Here is a 24,567-nt window from a genome sequence, read left to right on the forward strand (position 1 = left end):
AATGCCTCGGACTCAGGCCATGGTCACTGCCACCACACGGTGACCACGTCCTAGGCTTTGGGTGGCCAGTGTGCCCATTGGGTGCCAGGCTCTGTCTGCTGGATACCCAATGGCGAGCTCTAGGGTTTTTAGGGTATGTAGTTGCTGCCTAGGAACCTCCATGGATAAGGCCAATGTGAGTGTAGGTGAGGGAAGAACCCTGTATGACTTCCAGCAACAGAGTCACGGAACTTGCTGGCAAGGGTGGAGACTGAGACCTGGTGGCTTGGAGGGAACAGTCCATAAGATCTATTTGGGCCAGACTGGTTTCCCAGTCCACATGGGAATCCTGAGATGGGCTGTTAGCATTAGGCATCACTGACTGCCACACACCAGTCTACATGAAAGCTATGGCTAGGGGCCTGTCTGGCAGGACTAGATCCCAGTACCTGACTCAATGTTGGAACAGGGGACGAGTCACACTTGGCAGGACCATGACATGAACCAGAATGCGTGAGAGAACCAGGTCTGTGTGTAGATTCTGTGGGGGATGTGAGGGGCCAACCCTATGGAAATCCAAATCCTGCTAGTTAGCTCAAGAGTTGCAGTGGTGACAGGCTGAGCTAGGCGTGACCACGGAACCTGCCATCACTCACGGGTAAAGGAACCAACAACAGTCTGGGCAGGTCAAGGCAGCAGCACCCAAATGTGCATCCTAAAACAGGATGTGGGGTGGGCCGAGCTGCAACTGGAAGGGGGCAGACCAGGCAGGGCCAAGCAAACCTTAATTCATACGGAAGAACAGAAATCAGGATGGAGCACAGGTCATGCCGAGCTAGGCTCTTACACCGACCAGTCTGCAAAAGCCAGGGATACTAGGCCACATCATCGAAGGGGAAGGACAAGACAGGTGAGGGGCTATGCCAACTGTGTCAGAGCAACCACTGGCATGCACGTAATCTAGGGCTGGGAATAGGCCCGGTTGGGAAGCTGTGAGAGTACACCCTTGCTGGGTTGGGGTTCCCACTGGTAAGCGCTGGGGCCAGAGTGGGGCTGCAGTCTGGTCTGGATATGGCTACAGTCTCCCTTGGCACAAGTATAAACTGGGGCTGTTCGCACAGTCTAGCTGGGCTAGACTGCAGCACCAATTAATGCTCTGGAGAACCTGGGTAGATGTAGGGCAGACTAGGCTGGGTCTGTGTCCCTACTGAGCCATGTGTGAGCAGTGTCTGGGTATGGACGAGCCTTGGCTGGGCTGAATCATCCAACAGTAAGAAACAGAATAGGGTGAAGGCCAGTCAGGGAAGCCCACTGTTACTGCCAGGACAGGAGGTGGACTAAGTAGGGCTGGCTCATGGACCCACTGGTATGTGCAAGAACTGCCACAGGGAGAAGTTTTGATGGAGGAGCTTGGGAAACTCCAAGTCAGGACACAGTCCCTACAGGTGACCACAAGAACCATGATAGGGAACAACCCAGAGCATCCCAGAAAAAGATACCCACCAGCATACATTTGGCATAGATCAGGGGCAGACCAGGCTGAACCAGTTCACCTCACCTGCTGGCGAATCCAAGCACCAGAACAGAGTGCGGGTCGGGACAGGATCAGATGCAACACATAACAGTACACATTATGGCTGGAACTGGGTGCCTGCTGGGCTGGGCTAGGCTGTAAACCCCACCAGCATCAGCTGGAATTGGGCTGGGCCAGGCCAGGCTACAACACCCACTGGCAAATGCCGAGGTGAGGAGGACCAAGCCAGACTGGGCCTCAGCACCCAACTAGGACATGTGAGAACCAGGGAACCAGGGGGCAAAGCTGATGGGGGAACGTGGAGGGCACCCCTGGTGGACAGCCACTCCTATTGGAGAGCATCAACTGGGATGGGGCAGACCAGACCAGACCAGGCAGGGCTACAACACCTGTTGACCTCATGTGAGCTACATCAGGGAAAAGCCAGGCTGGGATGTCTGTTCTGACCAGTGCAAGCATAAATCAGAGTGGGTAAGTGTTGGTTGGGTTTTGCCACAGCATCAGCTGGCACAGGCTGGCACTGGGGGCTAATTCTGTCAAGTTAAACTGCAGAACCAGCTGGAGAGTGCATGATCTGGGAGTGGGAGTGGCCTAGAAGGGAAATAGTGGGCGCCTCCCTCTTGGATTACCACTCCCACTGGAAAACATGAAAACCAGGACAGTGGTAGGGGTGGCTAGACAGAAAGGTACTCGCCAGCATGTGTGTGGACTGGAAAGTGGGGCTGGTTGGGTTGAACTAGGCTTCAATGCCCATTGACATGTATGAGAGCTAAATGGTATGTGGGACAGACTGAACAACCCAGGATGGAGCACACTCAGAGCACAACCCAGGATGGGCAGACTCAGAAGAAGCTACTGGCATTGGATTGGCTCAGCTCTGGCCATCGCAGAAATTTAGGGAGTGAACCAGCAGAGAGAAGACCTTTTTCTGTCTCCTTTCTGTAAATCTGCTTTCCAATGAAAATAAATAAATCTTTAAAACATTTTTAAATCATTTCCTTTTAAATACATTTGAAAATTATTTATGCATTTGAAAGGCAGAATTTACAGAGACAGAGGGAAAGATTTATCTTCCAGAAATCTCCGAATTCATTCCCCAAATGGCTGCAATAACTGTGATTGTACAGGCTGAAATCAGGAGGCTAGAACTCCCTGTGTCTCCCACGTGAGTGCCGGGGTTCAAGTATTTGCTCCCACTTCCACCGCAGGGAGCTGGATAGGAAATGCAACAGCCAGCACCGGATGCCAGCATTGCAGGAGGAAGCCTAACTTCATACGTCACAGCACCAACCCCTCCCATGAAGTTTTTGCATCCCCTTGCATCAGCAGTGGATTTCATAGTCCACTTTTTTTTAGGTTTATTTATTTTTATTGGAAAGTCAGATATAGAGAGAGGAGGAGACACAGAGAGGAAGACCATCCATCTGCTGGTTCACTCCCCAAGTGGCCGCAACAACTGGAGCTGCGCTGATCTGAAGCCAGGAGTCCAGAGCTTCCTCCAGGTCTCCCACGCGGGTGCAGGGTCCCAAGGCTTTGGGCCATCCTCGGCTGCTTTCCCAGGCCACAAGCAGGGAACTGGATGGGAAGCAGGGCCACTGGGATTAGAACGAGCACCCATGTGGGATCCTGGCACGTACAATGCGAGAACTTCAGCCACTAGGCTACCGCATCAGGTCCCCTCTTGAAAGTCCTTGTGGTTGATCCTTATATACCAGGAACACCTTGCCTTCAGCTGCCCTCATGGTTCATTTTCTGACTTCCATTAGATTTCAGCTCAAAATGCCAGCTTAAATGAGAGAAAATGTTTGCAACACATACAACAGATAAAGGGCTGATATTCAGTTCTGTAAATCCTTCAAACCAATCAAAAAAAAAAAAAAAAAACAAGGACCCACACCCAATAGCTTTTTGGCTAAAGTCCTCGCCTTGCATGCGTCAGCATCCCATAAAGGCACTGGTTCATATCCCAGCAGCTCCACTTCCCATCCAGCTCCCTGCTTGTGGCCTGGGAAAGCAGTGGAGGACGGCCCAAGGCCTTGGGACACTGCACCCATGTGGGAGACCATGAAGAGGCTCTGGGCTCCTGGCTTCAGATTGGTGCAGCTCCAGCCGTTGCAGCCTCTTAGAGTGACCAGCAGATGGAAGATCTTGCTCTTTGTCTCTCACTCTCTGTGTAAATCTGTATTTTCAATAAAAAAAATAAATAAATCTTAAAAAAAAAGGTCATGAAGTCATTTTATGAAAGAAAACCAAATGACTTTTGAAATGACTAACAAAGGAAAAGATGACCAATTTAAGAAATAAGAAAGATGAAAATTGACTTAAGAGTACAATGAGCTGCTACTATACACACTTATAATTTGAGAAAATGTAAATGTCTAACAATACTTAAGGTTACTGCAGATATAAAGTAAATTTCATATATTGTCAAAGAGGGAAATGAGTAACATACACGGTTCCATAAACCAGAACTCTGAATTTGAGACACATATTCCATAGATAACAGAGTATACATGTGAAAATGTTCAAAGCAGCACTGAAACTACTCAAGTATCTACGAGCTGTAGAAACAACCTGTGGTGGGCCTGGTGCAATAACCTAAGGCTAAAGGCCTCACCTCATATGTGCTGGGATCCCATATGGGTGCCGGTTCTAATCCCGGCAACCCTGCTTGTGGCCTGGGAAAATAGTCGAGGACAGCCCAAGGCTTTGGGACCCTGCACCCATGTGGGAGACCTGGAAGAAGCTCCTGGCTCCTGACTCCTGGCTTCGGATCAGCTCAGCTCCAGCCATTGTGACCACTTTGGGAGTGAATCAACGGACAGAAGATCTTTCTCTCTGTCTTTCCTCCTCTCTGTATATCTGGCTTTCCAATAAAAATAAATATCTAAAAAAAAAAAAAAAAAAGAAGAGTTTCAAAAAAGAAAGAAAGAACCTGTGGTGTAGAAAACAATCATAATCACAGGAAGAAAAAGAAACTATTGGCTCTTCATTTTGCGTCCACCATCGGCAGTGAGTCCACCACCAATGCAGATCTTGCTAAAAACCTTCATGTGGGGCCTGGCGGCATGGCCTAGCGTAGTGGCTAAAGTCCTCGCCATGAACGCTCCGGGATCCCATATGGGCGCCGGTGCTAATCCCGGCAGCTCCACTTCCCATCCAGCTCCCTGCTTGTGGCCTGGGAAAGCAGTTGAGGACAGCCCAAAGCCTTGGGACCCTGCACCCGCGTGGGAGACCTGGAAGAGGTTCCTGGTTCCTGGCTTTGGATCGACATAGCACCGGCCGTTGCAGTCACTTGGGGAGTGAATCATCAGACAGAAGATCTTCCCCTCTGTCTCTCCTCCTCTCTGTATATCTGACTTTGCAATTAAAAATTAAGAAATCTTTAAAAAAAAAACCTTCATGTGGAAGATCATCACACTCAACACAACAGAAAATGTCTGAACCCTCAACACAACAGAAAATGTCAAGGTCGAACCTATGATAAGGGAGGAAGCTCCCTAATCAGCAAAGACTGACTTTATCTGACAACATTCACAAGGAGTCCACTCTTCATGGTAATGCCAGGAGAAGGAGAAAGCCCTACAACACTGCAGAGACAAAGCAGGTGAAGCTGCTGTCCTCAAGTACCACAGTAAAACCAGTCGCCTGCACTGCAAGTGTCCTTCGGATGAATGTGGAGCTGGGAGCATTCATAGCCAGCCACTTCAGACATGACTATGGCAACGTTGTCACTCACTGCTTCAACAAACTAGAAGAGAAGCAACTGTAATGAGGAGTTAATACAAGGAACTGCAAAACAACAAATAAAAAACTACAATTATATAAAAACATCGTCGATGACAACATAATGATGAATGAAAAACACATGAATGATTAATGAAAAAACATACATGCAATCCTACATACATAAAATTCAAAAACAGGTAAAAATGAATTCTTAGAGATGCAACTATAAAGAAAACAGAGAAGTAACTACCATAACAAGTCAATAGTTCACTTCTGATGGGCAGAAGGAGAATATAATCTGAGAAGGGCAGCTGGCTTCAATATTTTTTTAAGAGACAGACACACAGCAGAGGGGGGAGAGGAAGACCAGAAGAGAGGGAGAAGAGGAAAAGAGTAGATGTGGGAGGGGAACAGAGGGAGAGACAGTTTTCCCTTTGGCTAGCTCACTCCCCAAATGCCCACAATGCCAGGAGCCAAAGCTGAAAGCAGGTAACTCAATCCAAGTCTCTCCTGTGGTAACAGAACCCAATCACTTGAGCCATCACCACTGCTACCCAGGGTCTGAGTTAGGAGCCAAGACCCAGGTATGCTAATATGGGACATAGGCCTCTTAACCATCTGGTTTTACCTATGTGGTAGTACTCTGACTATCGACTTTACATTAAGTCAATGAACTGAATTTTAGGTTCTACATACTTAGTATGTATTATAGTAAGGTTAAAGCAGCAAAATATCTATTCCTCCCCTGCCTTCCATACTTATTTCCACCTAACACACTGCATATTTACTTCTGAATTCGTTTACTGTCATATACCCTCCCACTTAAGGTAGGGACTTTCTTTTGTTCACTGCTATATTATTCCTGGAATAAAATAAAACTTCACACTTTTCTCTACATTCATATAATCCTTAACAAGGATACAAAACACATTCTTCCCTGCTTTATAAAAATGGTATCTTATTATATACATCTCTTTGTAATTTACTTGTCTACTCTACAATCACACACTTCCCTCGAGGTCAGTGCATGCAGATTTAATAATTCTCTTTGAGTTGCAAGTTATTCCACAATATATGCACATCATATTTTATATATTCATACCCACTCTGGATGGACATTCAAGCTAACTCTAGTATCTGCCATTAAAAACCATGTTACAAAAACATGTCACACAAACACCTCTACATGTTGATGCTTTCATTTCTTTTTTTTTCTCTTTGTTTTTTGATGCTTTCATTTCTACACAAGACTCCCAGAACAGCAATTTTACTAAATATTGTCAAACCTTCCTAAATGGTTGCAGCAATTCACAGTTCCACCAGTACTGAACCTAACTTATGAATCTTAAGAATTGTTTTTCTTGTAAGACAAATCTGTTTAAAAGAGAGATAGCAAACAACAGACAAAGAGAAATATCTTCCACCCACTGGCTCATTCCCTAAATGGCTGCAATGGCAAGGCTAAAGTCAGGCACCTAGAATTTCAACCAAATATTCCACATAGGGATCAGGGGCCAAATCATTTGGCCCACCTTCTGCTGCTTTCCTAGGTATATATATATATTAGCAGGGAGTTGCATTAGAAAAGGAGCAGCCAGGACTTGAACCAGTACTCATAAGGGATCCCACATTATGCCAGAGGCTTAACCTACTGCACCACAATGCTGCCTTGACACATACTTGTTTTCAAAAAGGAGGAGCATGGTTGGCATTTGGCATCCAGGTTAAGATGCCACTTGACTCTCCTAATCTACCTCAGAGTGCCTTGGTTCAAGTCACAGCTCTGCTTCCAATTATAGCTTCCTGTTAATGCACACCTTGGGAAAAAACAAGACTGGCTCAAGGACCCTAGCAGTATGCAACTGCCTAGGTTGCAGTGTACCTAGGCAAGTGTTACACTGCTGGGAGAAAAGCAGCTAACAGCATCAGGCATTCTGGGCCTGGTTAATGCCAAGTCTGTGTTAACTATACCAGTGTGCCAGCATAGTTGCCTATTTTTTTGGTTTTTGTTTTGTTTTTTAAGATACGTAGGGGTAGATGGTGGCACACCAGCAGACAGGGACTGGAGTCCCACACAAGAGTATGTGTGAGCCCTGGGTAGGTAGGCATGGCCCAGGCTGGCAAGGCACATGGCCAGAGGACTAGGCTTGGGGATCTGTATACTTGTGGACATGGGGGGTACTGTGGATTGTTCAGGGAAGGAGTCTGTGGGAGGGAGGACTGCTAAGGGAGAACATGATAGGTGAGGAGTGACTTCTGGGGGACTTCCACCAACCAGGCTACAGCACTTGAAGCAAGGGTACTGAGACCAGGTGGTTTAGAAGGAAACCAGAAGATCTTTGGGGGCCAAACCAATACACCCATCCACATAGGAGACCTGAACTGGGATTGTTGCTATCAACCACCCCCTACTGGCACACACAAAAGCCATGAATGGGGCAGCCTGCCTGGCAGGGCTATGCCACAGTACCCACCAGTGAAGTGCTGGGGCAGGGAGTAGACCATGTAGTGCTGGCCCATCACACTAACTAGCACATGAGAAAACTGGGTCTAGGAGCAGATTCTGTGGGGGATCATGGGCTAACCCTGTGGGACTGCCATACCAGCTGGTTTGCTCAAGGGTAAAGTGGGGAGACACGCTGAGCTAGGCATGACCATGGAACTCACCAACACTCATGGGTACTGGTGTTGGGAACAGGTCAAGCCGGTCCAGGCTGTGGCACCCATAGGTACACCCAAGAATTGGATGTGAGGTAGGCCAGGCCACAATATCAACCAGTACAAAGGCCTAGACTGGGGGGGAACACTGTGCTAGGTTAGGGCCTCTAGCACCAACTGGCACACATGAGAACTGGGTCTGGGACTAGGCCTGGGGGGGAGCTTGGGGAACTCCCCTGATGGGCCATTGCTCCTGCTAGTGAGCACATGGGTGCCGGTCAGGCAGGGCAGGGCTGCTTCACTTGTCAGCAGGTATGTGCGTTGGCTGGCAGGGGACAGGGGCAGATTTGGAAGGGCCAGGCCAAATGATAACACACTGGCATGCACAGGAGCCAGGATGGGGTGTGGACCATGCCAGGATGGGCTAGGTTATCACACCTACTCATTTGCATGAAAACCAGGGATGGGGGCATTGGGCAGGGCTAGGCTGCAGCACCCCCCAGCAAGAGTTGAGACTGGGAGCAGAGCAGGCCAGGCCAGGCCAGGCTGCAGCATGTGATGGCAAAGACCAAGCTGGATAATGGGTTATGCCTGGCTGGATCAGAGCAACCACCAGGACATGCAAGACCTGTGGCTAGGAGCAGGGGTTACTGGGGGTCGCTCCAACTAGGCTGCAGTTCCCACTGGTGTGCATGGGGGCTGAGTGTGGGGTGGGCAGGGTTAAGCTGGGCCGCAATACACCTTGGTTTGCGTAAGAGATGTGGTTGGTAACAGAACTGACCAGGTGAGTATGACCACTAGAGTGTGTGTAGGTTGATGTGGGTGATAGACTAAGCCGGACCCTGTACAGGCTGGCACACCCAGGAGTTAGGTCTGGGGTCGCTCAGACAAGGTTTTTTTGGGGAACCCCAAACTGGACCACTGGACTCAAAACTCCAATCACAGTGGAAAATCACAGAATCTGTCATCTGATCGTGGAGTGCGTGTGTCAGAACTGAGTCTCCATGGTTGCCAAGGTCTGTGCAGTGGACAGACAGCAGGCCCATATGCACATGGGGGACGACCAGTTCACTGAGGCCTGCATGGAGGGCAGAACAAATGGACAGCAGAACAAACTGGAAGGCAAAAAAACTGGACAGCTCTCCTGATCAAACTTTGACAGCAAGTATCTGGATAAACTGAAACTCTAAGGTGAACTATGTCAGCCAATGGACCTTGGAAGAATTTCCACAACTTTGGAGCAACAAAATCAACAGCATCTCAGTACTACTGAAACCACCTGAGCAGTACCCTCAGAACATGCTCTATACTGGGGACCTAGGGATGACATTGAGTAGCCATCCCCATTCCTGGGTACCAATGCAGTTGGGCTCCTTGGAGCAGCCTTCTTTCCTTCTCTCCCCACTTTCCCCAGATACAGGAGAAACAAAAGGAAATTGGAGGGCCCGGCGGCATGGCCTTGCGGCTAAAGTCCTCGCCTTGAACGCCCCAGGATCCCATATGGGCTCTGGTTCTAATCCGGCAGTGCCACTTCCCATCCAGCTCCCTGCTTGTAGCCTGGGAAAGCAGTGGAGGACGGCCCAAAGCTTTGGGACCCTGCAACCACATGGGAGACCCGGAAGAGGTTCCAGGTTCCCGACTTCGGATCGTCGCAGCACCGGCCCATTGCGGCTCACTTGTGGAGTGAATCATCAGACGGAAGATCTTCCTCTCTATCTCTTCTCTTCTCTGTATATCTAACTTTGTAATAAAAAGAAATAAATCTTAAAAAAAAAAAAGGAAATTGGAAACAGTTGTCTCATTCACTTTTCTCCATTCCTCAATCCTCCCCACCCTAATCAGCAGCCCAAATGGGGATGTATCCCTCTAAACTATGTAAATATCATCAAAAATAAAATGAATTATTAAAAGAATAAGAATGGCTCAAGGGAGTAATCTGGATTGAATTCTAGGTTCCTGCCTTCATCCTGGTCCAGTTGTAATGGGCATTTAGGAAGCGAATGAACAGATGTGGGAAGTCTGTTTCAAATGATAAAATAAGTATAATGATAACACTACAAAAGTGATAGGGGACTAATACCCAGGATTAACAAAGAGCTTCAGAAACCCAGGGACAGCAGAAAAAAAAAAACAAAACCCTGCAACAAAACGGGCAAAGGAAATGAAAGACATTTTTCAAAAGAACAGATTCAAATGACTAACAGACATATGAAAAGATGCTCAGGCTCCCAAGCCATCGGAGAGATACAAATGAAAACCACATTGAGGTACCATATAACACCAGTGAGACTGGCCTACATTCAGAACTCAGCTAACAACACATGCTGGCGTGGATGTAATGAGAAAGGCACCCTCTTTCACTGCTGGTGGGAGCGTAGGCTAGTATAACCACTGTGGAAATCAGTATGGAGAATTTGGAGAACTGCAAATAAAGCTGCCATATGACCCAGCTCCTAGGAATATACCCAATGGAAGTGAAATCTGCATATGAGAAAGAGATCTGTAATCCTATATTTGCAGCAGCACAATCTACAATAGCAAAGACATGGAAACAATGCAGATGTAAGTCTTTCAAGTAAAATAAACCTTTTTTTAAAAAAGCTAAACCATTCATCCAGAGATTCCATAACTACCTGTAGGATGAATTCTGACATTGAAACACAGCTGAGGGCATGGTGTGGCCTAGCAGCTAAAGTCCTCACCTTGAACGCCCCGGGATCCCATATGGGCGCCGGTTCTAATCCCCGCAGCTCCACTTCCCATCCAGCTCCCTGCTTGTGGCCTGGGAAAGCAGTCGAGGACGGCCCAAAGCTTTGGGACCCTGCACCCACGTGGGAGACCGGGAGAAGAGGTTCCTGGTTCCCGGCTTCGGATTGGTGCGCATCGGCCCATTGTGGCTCACTTGTGGAGTGAATCATCGGACGGAAGATCTTCCTTTCTGTCTCTCCTCCTCTCTGTACATCTGACTTTGTAATAAAAATAAATAAATCTTTAAAAAAAAAAAAAAAGAAACACAGCTGAGTTTGTTTGTAGCCTGAATTTTATCTGCCCTACCCTCATCTTGCACACTTTACTTTAACAAAACTTAAGGTGATTTAATAACCATGCAATGGCTGCTGGAGCATCTCCACTATTCCACCAGCAAATCAACCGTTCTCTGTTGTTTCACATGCTTCTCAGTATTATCATGCCTCAAACACTGATTCAACCAATATTTCCTGACTATTTTCTAAATGCCAGAAATAGGGCTAGGTTTTGGAAATCCAGCAAATAGTCTCAGTTCTTATTCTGATGTGACATATAATCTAATGAGAACTAACAAAACTACACAGTAAGTGTGGTTATGGATCATAAATGTGATAATACAGTATACAATAAAAGGGAAATGTGTACAATGGTATTATAAAATGTTTGTTAAACTCTGTATTGTGAAAAAACTATATATGGATTTCAGTTTCTGGCACCAAAATATAGTTGTCTTTTAATCTCATTTTCCATGAACTTTTGAAAGCACTCTTGCATTAGCTGATAACCACAAAGAACAGGGGCAGTTATAGAGAAGTGCTGCATGCTTTTGTTAACATATGGGTCTTCTTTAATTACAGTCTGCATTCCTTAAAGACAAGAGTTATTATGATATTCATATGACTAGCTTTAACAGTAAATTATAACACATACTGACTACAATACAAAGACAGTGTAGGTTAATCACTGGAACTACCCAAGTACTCTCATTTGATCTGGCCTGGATCACATGTTCACTCTTACACCAATGGATTAGGTCAAGTCCACCCAAGGCACATCAACTACCAACAGGGAGGGAGAAGTTCCAAGAGAAAAACTAGTAAGCTGTTACTTAAATAAGAGAGAAGGGAAGCTATATAACAAAAAGCAATAATCCTCTCTTAAGCAGACACCATCATCAATTCTCCAAAAATGTATCTTGTTCCATAACCAATACTGATAAATATAGATAAAACAGACCCCTTCCCCAGTTCTAGGAGTGGGATATCTGACACAGCATTGGTCTGTGACCAACAAATTGTTACAAAGGGAAATTCTTGGAATCCATCCTGAGTTACTGAATCAAAAATTTGGGGAAGGGCAAGGGAAAAAGGGGAGTCAGGGCCTAGCAATCACATTTTAACAAGCCCTCCAAGTAGTTCTCATTTATACCCAAGTTTAAGAACTATTAGTCTAGACAGAAAAACTTACCCAGTGATTCTCTGGAATACAGGAGTGATCTGACCATTGTGAAGCTCAAGATCTCTGTGTTACATGTAAGGGAAGCATCCTCCCTCTCTCCCAGAAATGAGGAGAAAGGAGTCCCAGAAGCCAAGAGCAGCCATTTGTACTACCAGGGCATTAAGTCGGAGAACCAAAGCTGACACAGCACAAAGACTAAAGAATCACACACACAAAAAGGGTCAAAGTATGACAGCCTTGATCAAGTCATGCCAGAGGCATTCACACTCTTTATAGTCTTTTTGGTTACAAAAGCCTACAGATCTTTAACCAATTTGAGTTGGATCTTCTGGTTTTAAACCAAAAGTATTCTGATATCTACTAACCATCTCACACATATATTCCTAAATAGCATAAAGTACTGGAAGTGTCTAGTTAACAGTTTCTAAACTAGGATTGCCAGATCTAGAAATAAAACAGAGGGCCTAGTGACTAAAGTCCTCACCTTGCATCTGCCACCATCCCATATGGGTGCCAGTTTGTTTTCTGGCTGCTCCACTTCCCATCTAGCTCCCTGCTTGTGGTCTGGGAAAGCAGCCGAAGATGGCCCAAGTCCTTGGGACCCTGCACCTGCGTGGGAGATCCAGAAGTTCCTGGCTTCAGCAACACTCACCCCAAGTCTACACATTCTAAGGTTAATTGTACAATAGCATATTGGATAAGTGAAGTCTCCAAATCACCCCATACTGGATAAAATTAACCTTATTTTTTTTTTAAGATTTATTAGCCACTGAGCTATGATGCCGGGCCCACCACTAATTTCTAATTCACCAAAATTCATTTTTACTCCCAACGAAATCTTGCTAATAACAACATTAAATATTGCACTTTTTCATTAGAATAAATTATCTTTTGACATGCTTGGCCCAGCACAATGGTTCAGTGGCTAAATCCTCGCCTTGCACAAGTCCAGATCCCACGGGGTACTGGTTCGTGTCCCAGCCACTCCACTTCCCATCCAGCGCCCTGCTTGTGGTCTGGGAAAGCAGTAGAGAATGGCCAAAGCCTTGGGACCCTGCACTCTCACAGGAGACTCAGAATAAGCTCCTGGCTCCTGGCTTCAGATTGGCTTAGCTCCAGCTATTGCAACTATCTAGAGAGTGAATCAGCAGATGGAAGATCTTTCTGTCTCTCCTTCTCTCTGTAAATCTTATCTACCTTTCCAATCAAAAACAAATAATCTAAAATAAATTTAAAAACAAAGACCACATGCTGATAATAAATAATATCAACATTCACAAAATGAAGCTGATTGAATCCACAGGCCTAAGATTTAATAAAATACCCGGACACTGGAAATTTCAAGGAAAAAAAAAAGAAAATGAAAAATAATAACAAGACCTCAAAAAACTTATCTTATTAGGGAGATAAGTTACATTCATGAAATAATTCAATATATGATTTCATGTCAAAATTTTAAAATTAGTCCCACATACAAAGAAACACAGTGCTTGAATTCTGGGAGTTTTAAGGTTTTTGGCATTACAGTTAAGCCATGCTGGGGACACCCACACTCCATATCACAGTGCCTGGACTTCCATCGCTGCCCTACTCCCACTAAGGAGTACCCTGGGAGACCACAGGTGACCTCAAAGCTCAAGTCTGGGAACTTGTCATCCATGTGAGAGACCTGACCGATGAGCTCCTTCCTGGCTTCTAGCTCAGTAGGGCCTCAGCTTTGAGGCACTTAGGGAGTGAATCTGCAAATGGGATCCCTCTGTCTGTCTCCCTGTGCCTCTCAAGGTAAATAAGTAAGTAACATTTTAAAATAAAGCAGGAGATGAACACAGGCTTCTGATTTAAAGATGGGGTAGAATGAGCATATTCTACGTAAGAAGCAATATAAACAAAAGCTTGAAGATATGAGTAGGTAGTTTCTTAGCACTGGGCTAGAGGAGAAATGTAAACAGAGGGTTAACAAAAAACTGTGAATATAATTTGGTGCCACAATACTAAAGATCCTTATATACCAAGTTTAAGAACATAGCCTCTGCTCCAGGGCCTGTCACCCCAACTAGGCTGTAGCACCCATTGGTATGGACTGGGTCTGTAGTTAGGCTGGGCTAGGCTATAGCACATTCGTGTGAACTACAGGGTTAAGAAGGAACTGACTAAGCTACATCTGCCAGTATGTATGCTGGCTAGTGCACGTAAGTGTCAAGTCTGAGGTCATCCCAGGCAAGATTGCCTGAGGAATTCCCCAACTGCACCACTGGAATCAGACTCCCGCCACAGGGAAAACACAAGATGTATGGTCCAACCTTGGAGTCCAGGTATCAGGACTGGGCTCCTCAGTTGCTGCTGCCTGTGCAGTGGACAGCATGCCCAGATGCACATAGGGGACATGGCAACCAGTTCATCTGGGCCAGCAGGGGACTTCAACTGCCTCATCAGAGGATGGAAAACAGAACAGGGTGGACAATTCTCCTGACCAAGTTTTGCACCAAGCTCCTGGGACCATGGGTGCAGTAAAGTAGACTCTGTCAATCAATAGCCCTTGAAGGAACAAAACTGAGAACATCTCAGGGCTATCAAAACCACTCAGGTAACACCACTGGAACTCTTCCCCACATTAAGGAATCATCAGATCACCATCCCCCATCCCTGGGTGCTGATGTACTTTGACAGCAAGGAGCTGCCCTCTCCCACTCCTCCCCTGCAGACACAAGGAAAAAAAAAAAACTTAGACATCTACCTTCTTCTATGTCTAACCTTCCCCACCCTGATCAGAGGTCCACATGGGCATGCATCCCTCTCAACTATGTAAACAATATTAAAAATAAAATTAGTTTGCTTAAAAAAATGGCAGGGTAGGTGTTGTGGTAAACAGGTTAAGACACTGCTTGGAATATGGCATCCTCTATTAGAGTATCTGAGATCAAGTCGTGCCTGTGCTTCAGATTCAGCTTCTTGCTAAACCTGGAAGGTGTATAATAGTCCAAGTATTCTGGATCCTAACAATATGTGGGAAGATCCTAACAATATGTGGTTCCTGACTTCCGTCTGGCCCAGCCCGGAGTCTGCAGGCATTTGGGGAGTCAATCAGTAGACAGAAGATACCTCTCTCTGTCTCTCCCTGTCACTCTGCCTTTCAAACAGGAGGGAGAGAGGGAGGAAGAGAGGAAGGAAGGGAGGAAGAAAAGAAGGGAGAATGTGTTGTGATTATTTCAGAGTAGGAAGTTAAGAGAGCAGAAATAATATTTTAGCAGTAGTATCTGGATTGAAGAATTCAGGATAAGCTTACGTGGTCAGGGGAAGAAGAAACTAGAAACAGAACAACCAGTTAGTAGCTGGTAGTTAAGAATCTGGACTTTAGAGTCAAGCAGACAGACCTGCTCTGCTACTTGCTAGCTGCGAGCTATTAATAAATTATTAAGCCTAAGTCTTAGTTTCCCATCTGTAAGGTAGAATAATAACAGTGCCTATTTTACAAGGTCATTGTGTGGCTAATGACAAATATAAAAACATTTAATACAGTTCTTAGACTAGAATAATTATCAACAAATGTCTACAACTATTACCTTTATTATAAATTTCAAATATGAGATGACAAGGAACTAGAACAATAACAATGGAAACCAAAAGAAAAAAGGTGATTTAAGGTAACATTTTCATAAACTCATACAGTTTTTCTCAAGGGGCTCGTTCTGCAGTGCAGCAGGTGACACGAGTCCTAGCTGTTCTGCTTCCAACCCACCTCCCTACTAATGCATCTGGGAAAACAAAAAGCAGTCCAGTTTGGAACCCAGCCACCACAGAGGAGACCCAGACAAACTCCTGGTTCCTGGCTCCATCCTGGCCTAGCTCTGGCTCTTGCAGCCATTTGGAGATTGAAACAGAGGCTAGAAGATCTCTCTGTCTTTCCCTCTTTTCTGCCACTTTGCATTTCAAATAAATCTTTTTTTTTAACAACAACAACAAAGATAATCTGAAAAAAAATCTATGTAAATTACAAAAATAAAATGGATGAAACACAGCCTCAGTTTAAACAATTAAAGACAAGAAAATTTTGGGAAAAATTTGTTCAAGGGTTTTGAATGCAAAAGAAAACACAAAGACAGGACCAGCATCTTGGCCCAGCAAGTAATAACCTAAGAAAGCAGTAGAACGTTGCCTAAGTACTTGAGCCATAGCCACCCATGCAGGGAACACGAATGAAGTTTCAGGCTGTGGCTTCAGATGGGCCAGCCCAACAACCATTTAGACAGTGATCCAAGATCTCTCTCAGTTTCACTCTCTCAGTTGCCCTGTCTTTCAGTTAATTAAAACACACACACACACAGACTTGTGATAGTATTAATAAGACTTAAAATGCAAGCTACAATGTACTTGATACATACTATGATACATACTAGATATGATAACAATGAGTCTGATCCCCACAGTTCTCCAAAATAAGTATTAGTTCAACTTAATAAAAGAGAAAAAGAACACTCAGAAAGATTAAATACTAGGGGCAACCATGATAGTTCAACTTGGCTAATCCTCTTCCTCGCAGTGCCAGCATCCCATATGGACATCAGTTAATGTCCCAACAGCTCCACTTCCTATTCAGCTCCCTGCTTATGGCCTGGGGAAGTAGTCGAGGACAGCCTAAAGCTTTGGGACCCTGCACCCACATGGAAGATCCTGAAGAGACTCCTAGCTCCTGGCTTTGGATTGGCTCAGCTCCAGTTGTTGCAGTCATTTAGGGAGTGAACCAGAAGATGAAAGATCTGTCTCTTCTCTCTGTAAATCTGCCTTTCCAATAAAAACAATAAAATTTTTTTAAAAAAGGAAGAAAAAAGAAAGAGACAAAGAAAAGAAGAAGGAAAGAGAGCTAGAAAGAAAGCAAGGTTAAGAACTAACCACAAAAACTTCAGGCAGGGTGGATAAGAAGCAAAGCTAGCTTGGGAATCATATCATCTACTCTTTCCATTCAATCAGGCTGCCTCCCTTTTTAATACCAACAAAAAAATGCATCAGATTGTATTTGCAATTCTTTTTATGCCTACCTCCTTAATTGTGGCAACCATAAACATGTACTAACTTTTCTGTTTAAGAAATATATAAAGGTATTCAGCATCAAAACAGTGATAAGAATAAATTCAAAAGCTATAATCAAGTAGGATAATTACCAAACTTTTAACAGTTACATGCACTATTAACCTTATTAAATAAAGCAATGACTAGCTTTTTTTCAACTTTTTCAACTTCTCACAACTTCCATCATGATCATATTAACACATGCCAGGTACTATAATACCATTAACATTTTCCTATACTACAGTGTCAATTGAGCAGAAGATATCTTACAACACACAAGAGAAGTATTTAAATAAGATGAATCATTCAAGTGTTCACAGTTAAGAAACATTTGAGGCCAGCTTGTGAAGAGGCAGATTAGCTGCCACTGCCAAATGGCATCCCATGTGGACACCCATTCAAGTCCTGGCTGTTTTACTTCCAATCTACTTCCCTGCTAATGTGCCTGGGAAAGCAGCAGAAGATATTCAAATACTTGGGCTCCTGCAATCCACATGGAAGACCAGAACAAAGCTCCTGGCTTCATCCCAGCCAGGGGTGTGTGTGTGTGTGTGTGTGTGTGTGTGTGTGTGTGAGAAATAGAGAGAGAGAGACAGAGAGAGAAAGGCAGAGACAGAGAGAGACGGAGAGACAGAGTTTCTACCTCTGTAACTTTGCCTTTAACATAAATTAATTTGAAAAAAATTAACACAGAAATAGGATGCCCAGCCACATAATAACAGATAATCGATATTTTTCAGTGTGAGCCTCAACACATATTTTCACACAATCAATACACCAGTTCTCCATCAAAATGTTATTTTAAATTTTACTAAATTAATCTTTATTTTACAACTGAGGCTGCTGTTTGCAGTGCTAGCATCCTATATATATGACCACTGCTTCCAGTCCCAGATGTTCAACTTCCAATCCAGCTTAACACGTTTGAGAAGACAACCCATGATGGTGTAAGCACTGTGGGCCCCTGTCACTCACACGGGAGCCCTAGATGGTGTTCCTGGATCCTGGCTTCCATCTGGCATAGGCCCCAGCCTATACCCTGGTAGTGGCCACTTGGGCACTGACAGTAGCTGGAAGTTCTCTCTCTCTCGCTCTTTTGTTCTTTCAAATAAATCTTTTAAAAATAAATACATTTTACCACATTGAATACACCAAGTATGCCAGGATAAGCAAGTAAGTTTCCCTAAACAATCTTTTCATCTGACTTCAAGGTCAGATGATATTTGACCAGGTAAGCCACCAAACAAGTCAGATAATCTCTGGACTAGCACTTGTCAAAACGTGGCAAAGTTCACTCTTCAACACCCCTGCAGAGGATCTGAAAGGACAAAACTACTACTACTACTAAGACACTATTTGACTTTTCTATTCTTATTATCTCCCAGCTGCACAGTGGTTTTCTCCAAACTGAAATGCAAGAGCAGACGTGCAAATACCAATGTTTCCCATCAAGTCAGATATTGAAGCTAGCTGGAGAAACATAAAAGTATCACTCTTCCCATTTATTTTTTAATACAATCATTTTACTGTTGACACATAAGGAGTTATTATTTTTAGATTAACTTTTTCAAAATTGCTCAGTCTTATTCTAACATAGTAAGTAAAAACAGATATTAACACACTTAGATAAAAGATCTTCAGGGATATTCAATAATTCTTAAGAATCTGTGAGCCAGCATTGTAGCACAGCAAGTTAAGCTGCAGTCTGTGATTCCAGCATCCCGTATAGACACCAGTTCCCTGCTAATGCTCCTGAGAGTGCAGTCAGAGACAGCCCAAGTGCTTGGATCATTGCCAGCTAGGACAGAGACCAAGCTGGAGTTTACCACTCCAGGCTTCAACCTGGTCTAGCCCAGATGTTGCAGACATTTGGGAAGCCAACCCACAGATAAATATCTCTCTCATTCTCAACTCTGCTTTTCAAATAAATATAGAAGTCTTATTAAAAGAGACAGGAAGTTTAAAAGGGATACTAAGACCAAAAAATTGAGATACACTTCTCTGGGCCTCTCTGTGCTTAGTTCTGCTAAATTATTACAATTTTTAATTTTAATTTTCTAATTATCTACTGAAGAAAACTTGCTGTTCTAAATATAATTCCAGAAGTTTCTCTTGAAGAAAACAAAGTCTACAAACAACACTAAACAGTAAGATTTATTAATTTTTCAAAAATCACTTAATTTTCCTAGAATAAAAATAACAACATTGGAACCAAAGTGGCAGGTTAACAGACCATGATACACAAGTTTTGTGCAGTTTCATACACCAGAAATGAGACTCTCTGAGAAGCCTATCCAGCCACTGCTTTTTTACCGAACAATCTCGATTCTCAAATTCACAAGACTAACCAATTCCTTTGTGCCACGATCTTAACATTTCTAGAAAAAAAAAGTTTCATATCTCCTATAAACAGTATCTTTACTACTGCGGGAAAATACATGGACATTATGCATTCCTCTGAATTCTTACATTATCAATAAGTGATAGTAAACATAGCAATTCATGCAGTTATTAGAAACCTTGAGGATTCATGGTTAACAACTGTTTTATGTAAAAGGCTGGAGGGAAATACATTCTTAGAATTTTGTTTTAGGTCACTAAAAGCAATAAAAATAAAAATTAAGCATTTATGGTTCAGCCTAAAATCAAGATTAAAAAAAAACTGGCACCATTATAATTAAGGTCCCTAAGTCAAAAGAGGTCTAATTCAAAGTTATTTAATCCTGGTCTATTACAATAGCCAAGGAATGAAATGACCAAGGATCTTAAGTTAAGAAAAAACACCTAAAGGCTAGAAAGAAAGAGTGCATCTTAGTTATTCGTTAATTCAATATACATTCATTAAATTGTCTACTACTTATAAGACCTGAAGCAAGCTAAGAAGCTCATAACCATAACCAGGTGGATCGATGATTCCATAAGGGGAAGCATATACAAACAAGCGCACTAGCTGCAGTAGACAGAATGTTCATCTGTCAGATGGAGGTATTCCATCTGAAAAGTGCCTGAAGAGGGAGTGAAAAGAAAGGAGGGCTGACTTTCAACAAGGGATCAGGGAACACACACCTGGCACAGAAGGTAACTAACCTAGGTCCAAAATACATGTAAGATTCCAACAAGTGAACGCTGGGCACCAAAGGCAACCCAAGAAGTTGGGGCAGGGGGAGTGCAGGGAAGCATACATTCAAGGCACACAGCAAATACAAAGTTATCTTCCACACAGGTTCTGATGGATTCCAGAAAAGACTATAAATCAGTTTGGAAACAAAAATAAAAGGATTTGCTTTTGTTTGTTTGTTTGGTAGACCAAGGAAGGCCATTGGAAACTTTTAAAGACCTTTAGAGGTATCATTGGAAAGTAAAAACATCAAATGATAGACTAACATTACTGTGGAAGGAACGGAGTAGAAATGCGAAAGAGGTTCTAAGTATGCTATCACACTGGTCCAGGAAAGAAATAATGACAGCTGGATTGGAGTGGAAACCAGGAAAAATACAGACCCAAAACATACCGCAACCACTTCACAGATGATTTAGTTCTAGCTATAAATGTTTCAAAAACTTAATTTTATCAGACAAAACAAGGCTGGCATGTCACATTATTTCCATTACAACATTTATTTCATTGGCAATGCTTCAGCATAATCGAGTGTGATTCCCTTTTAAAAAGCCATCAGTAATAACTAACCATATTCTACATTATAGATATGACATGGATAATAAAGAGCACCATGTACATATCTTTCAATGCCATGAATAAAATCTCAGTATATACAATTTCATTCAAGGATAAACACTTTTAAGTTCAAAAGTTTATTGCTATGGAAATTAAAGTTTAGATCAGAATTTTCTATACAATCTCATAAGATTCACATCTCTACCTAATTGTAAGAGTCAACTTTTCTTAAAATTGTTCTCGCACTAAACTTAACTTCACCGATATTTTTCAACCACTACTGCCTTCTTCATTTTTTTCCCCTTCCTCTCTACTTATCTCCCCACCCAACATATTCTCTTTGTATGTCTGGAAGGCAAGCTGCTGTATGCCATGGTATGATTCTAAGATGGCATGAATATATAATTCTTGCAATAACAGAAATCTAGAATTACCAAACTCACTTTTTACACAAGAAGTACCAGTGATGCACTAAGTGCAGAATCATATAAACGTCAAATGCATCTAACAGAAGTGATGCTTTACCATTAGAGAGAAACAAAGGGGGAGACATACACAATAGATGGGTGGCAAATTTTACAAACTTTACAAAACACTGAAAAGCTGCCTCTGGATTGCAGTCATACTTAGAAAAGTAAAGAAGGCTCTAAAAATAAAGAAAAAAGAAAAACTTCTAAATGATCATTAGGAATGGAGACGGCTCATTCTAGGTCAGTAGTTTGTAATATAGTATCAGTTAAATACCATGACTAATGGGGGGAAAAACCAGGATAATCTACTCTCTGTAAGGCCACATTAAACAATTTCTACATACCTTCTATATGACATATTTCTACTTCATTACACATGTGTGGGCTCAAATCCTTTCCAACATTTCCAAAAACACGTAATATTACAATAAGTGATGTTCCCCCATGACACACAATTTATTCTGTAGGCTTAGCTATAATATATTTTTTAAAGCATAATGAATTCATCCACAACAAAAACCACGAGTCACAAAGGCCCTCTACTTATTCAAAATTGTTATATAAAGCATCTTCTGTAATTGCAAACAAGGTTTGAAAATCTGACAGCTAATAACCTTAAAATGAGGAAGATTTTAAATGGGAAAGAAAATAACTTTTCCATTTTCTCTTCCTTTCCTTTCCTTTTCTTTCCTTTCCTTCCCTTTCCTTTCCTTTCTATTCCAGATACACAAAATGTCTGTAATGGCTTCAGACAAAGCTCTAGAAAACAAAAATACAATATATGTATACTTCACATTGCATGCACAGGAATCTAGAACACATATGTACAATATCATATATCTCCAGTTAAAACAAAGGTTCCTCTTTTTTTTCTGAGAACTGAAGTTATATTAAACATTCTTCCATAAATTAAATAGTGATCAAACGCTGCCCATAGATCTCTGAGTAACTATATTCTGAAAAGGAAAAACCTCAGACGAAGGCCATGACTGAGTTAGAACACCCAGTCCCTGAAAATCACTAACTGGCATTTGGTTTCGCTAACAGAAACAGAGTCTTAAAATGCAGACCCATATAGGCACCTCAGTGTCAGAAGTTAACCAAGGTAAAACACAAGGACCTAAATCAGGGAAATGGAGAAACGATAAGCTTTATGGAATTCCCCCCTCATATCCCTTACCTTCCCTCCGCCCCGCCCCCGCCAAGGGAAAGCCTGACTCCAAGAGTGGGATATAAAACACCTCGCGCGTAGAAATTGTTGTTAATTGGGACGGAGAAGAGGGGGTAGTCGACAAAAGACAAAAACCTCAACAACATGCAAAAGCAAAAAAGTGAAAAAAAAAAAGTGCTTGGGGGGGGGTCTTTCCTTCCACTCCCGCTCCAAACCCTACCCCCACCTTCGCAGGACAATAGGATCAGCGTCCTAATAGCAAACTTTAATGTGTAAACCACAGGCAGTTTTATTGCAGCTCTAATTGCAAACCCCTCATCCCGAATCTACTACCCCTAGAAATACTTCTGCCCTCCAAATATCATGAAGAGCTTGTTAAATACGCATCACACCCATCACCAAAAAATTAAAAAAAAAAAAAAAAAAGCTTTTTTTTTCTCCCAAATACCTGGAGGATCCATCTCAATATAAAATATCAGTTCTGTCGAATAGGGCATCATCACCTCCCTCCAGTCTGCGTCATCGCGGTCCATACTCCACACCGTATTGTACATCGCGCTGTCAGGGGCAGGTCGTCAGAAAATATATAGAAAGCATATATTTTTATCTGATATTTAAAAATCTAAAAATATATATCTGTAAAAGTTCCACACGGAAATGGACCTCGGGGCTTCCAACGACCGGTACAAGTCCAGCCAACTCCCTCTCTCCTCTCACAGCACCCGGCAAAATGCCCCTCGAACTTTCAAGCTGCGGGTTTTTTTGTGTTTTTTTCTCTCCTCAGAGGATACACAGAGAGAGGCTCGAGGGTCGGGGGTGTTTAAAAACGGCTTCCCAAAAATCTTTTCACTCAGTCGTATCTCCAAAGAAAAATCTCCTGCCACCTCTGAATCTTTCCGCGGAAGCCACTTTTGTGGTCCTTCGGAGGGAGACTAGAGAGGGAAGGAAAAAAAAAACGCGCTGGGAGAAAGCTAGGGAAGTGACAAAGGCAGGCGTAAAAAAAAGGATGGAGGGTTGCGTTCAAGTTTCGGGAACCCAATGGTCTACACAGAGCAACTCCCTCAGGGCTCCGAACCGAAGCTGCCGCAGCCTCGGGATTCAGGGCTGTGGGAGAGAGTTCAGTCAGCCCGGCTTAGCCGGGCGCTCCCGCCGGGGTGCGAGCAGGCCCGCCTGCGCCGGCTCCCCTCACGCTCTGCCCTGACTCCAGCCACTAGAGTTTCATTTTAACGACGCGGAGGGGACATCCTCCCCCGCCCCCACTCCCCCCTCCCGCTGAGGCACCACCCAACCGCGTAGGGCAAAGGGACGGCTAGCATCACCACCGTCCCTTCCGCCGTCTCCCGCCTAGAAGTACTTGAGGGTTCTGTCAGGTGCCTAAGAAAACGTTCAAGAAACTGACCTCCATTTCGGCTTTCAATTCTCTCCTCTGCTCCCTAGGCCTCAGTTCCTTAATCAGCGCGTCTCTTCCCACCCCCCAAGTCTCAACAGAATGGTACGGTCCGGGCGCTGGCCGCACGCCAGGAGTCAGGGCCTGGAGCACGCTAGCCAAGCCGGGTGGGAGTGGGGAGAAGGGAGGAGGTGGGAGAGCGCTAAGTCGGGTGGTGATTGGCTGATCCCGGTTGCCGGAGCCTGGAGCCTGCGTCTTTTGTCTGCCTTGCTCCAGCGAAGGAGCGGGAGACAGCTGCGCTCCCAGAGCGGGCCAATCAGGAGAGAGCCGGCGCCGGCCGGTGAAACAGCGATTGGTCAGAGCCCAGTTACCAAGCGGGACAAAGGCAGAAGAGGGAAGAAAAGAGGATGAAAAAAAAAAAAAAAGAAAGAAAGAAAGAAAGCGCTAACGGCGGTTACTGACAGGCTGGGCGAGCGCTCAGGGGTTCAAGCTGCCCGGAGACAGGCGGGGCTCCCGCTGTGGCTCGGTCCGCCGGGACGCTTGGGAAGCGGGAGAGGACGGGCTGGCGGGAGCCGCTTCTGCCCGGAGACGAACGGCGGGGGAGGGGAGCGCGGGCGCAGTGGCTGCGCGCTCCTCGGTTCCTCGGACCTCTGGCCGCGGAGTCCCTCCTTGCAATCTGCTCCCCGTGCTAGG

The 24,567-nt window shown here is 44.1% G+C and overlaps 1 protein-coding gene across 3 annotated transcripts in view; it reads right to left on the minus strand.

Annotated features, from left to right (window-relative positions):
• PIK3R3 (phosphoinositide-3-kinase regulatory subunit 3) overlaps positions 1–24,127 on the minus strand; it is a 102,530-nt gene extending 78,403 nt beyond the window's left edge. Inside the window, exons 1-2 of one of the 3 annotated variants that reach the window (XM_058680665.1) lie at positions 23,887–24,127; positions 22,936–23,045 (exon numbers count right to left, since the gene is read on the minus strand). In XM_058680665.1, the coding sequence (XP_058536648.1) occupies positions 22,936–23,041 (106 nt within the window). In that variant the 5' untranslated portion in view covers positions 23,042–23,045; positions 23,887–24,127. Of the gene's footprint in view, positions 1–22,935; positions 23,748–23,886 lie in introns of those variants that run through there. The other 2 variants (XM_058680672.1, XM_058680677.1) reach the window with 2 other exon arrangements.
• Positions 24,128–24,567: the final 440 nt, after the last annotated feature.

This window comes from Ochotona princeps, chromosome 2 (genome assembly GCF_030435755.1).
Source record: "Ochotona princeps isolate mOchPri1 chromosome 2, mOchPri1.hap1, whole genome shotgun sequence".
Classification (NCBI taxonomy): domain Eukaryota; kingdom Metazoa; phylum Chordata; class Mammalia; order Lagomorpha; family Ochotonidae; genus Ochotona; species Ochotona princeps.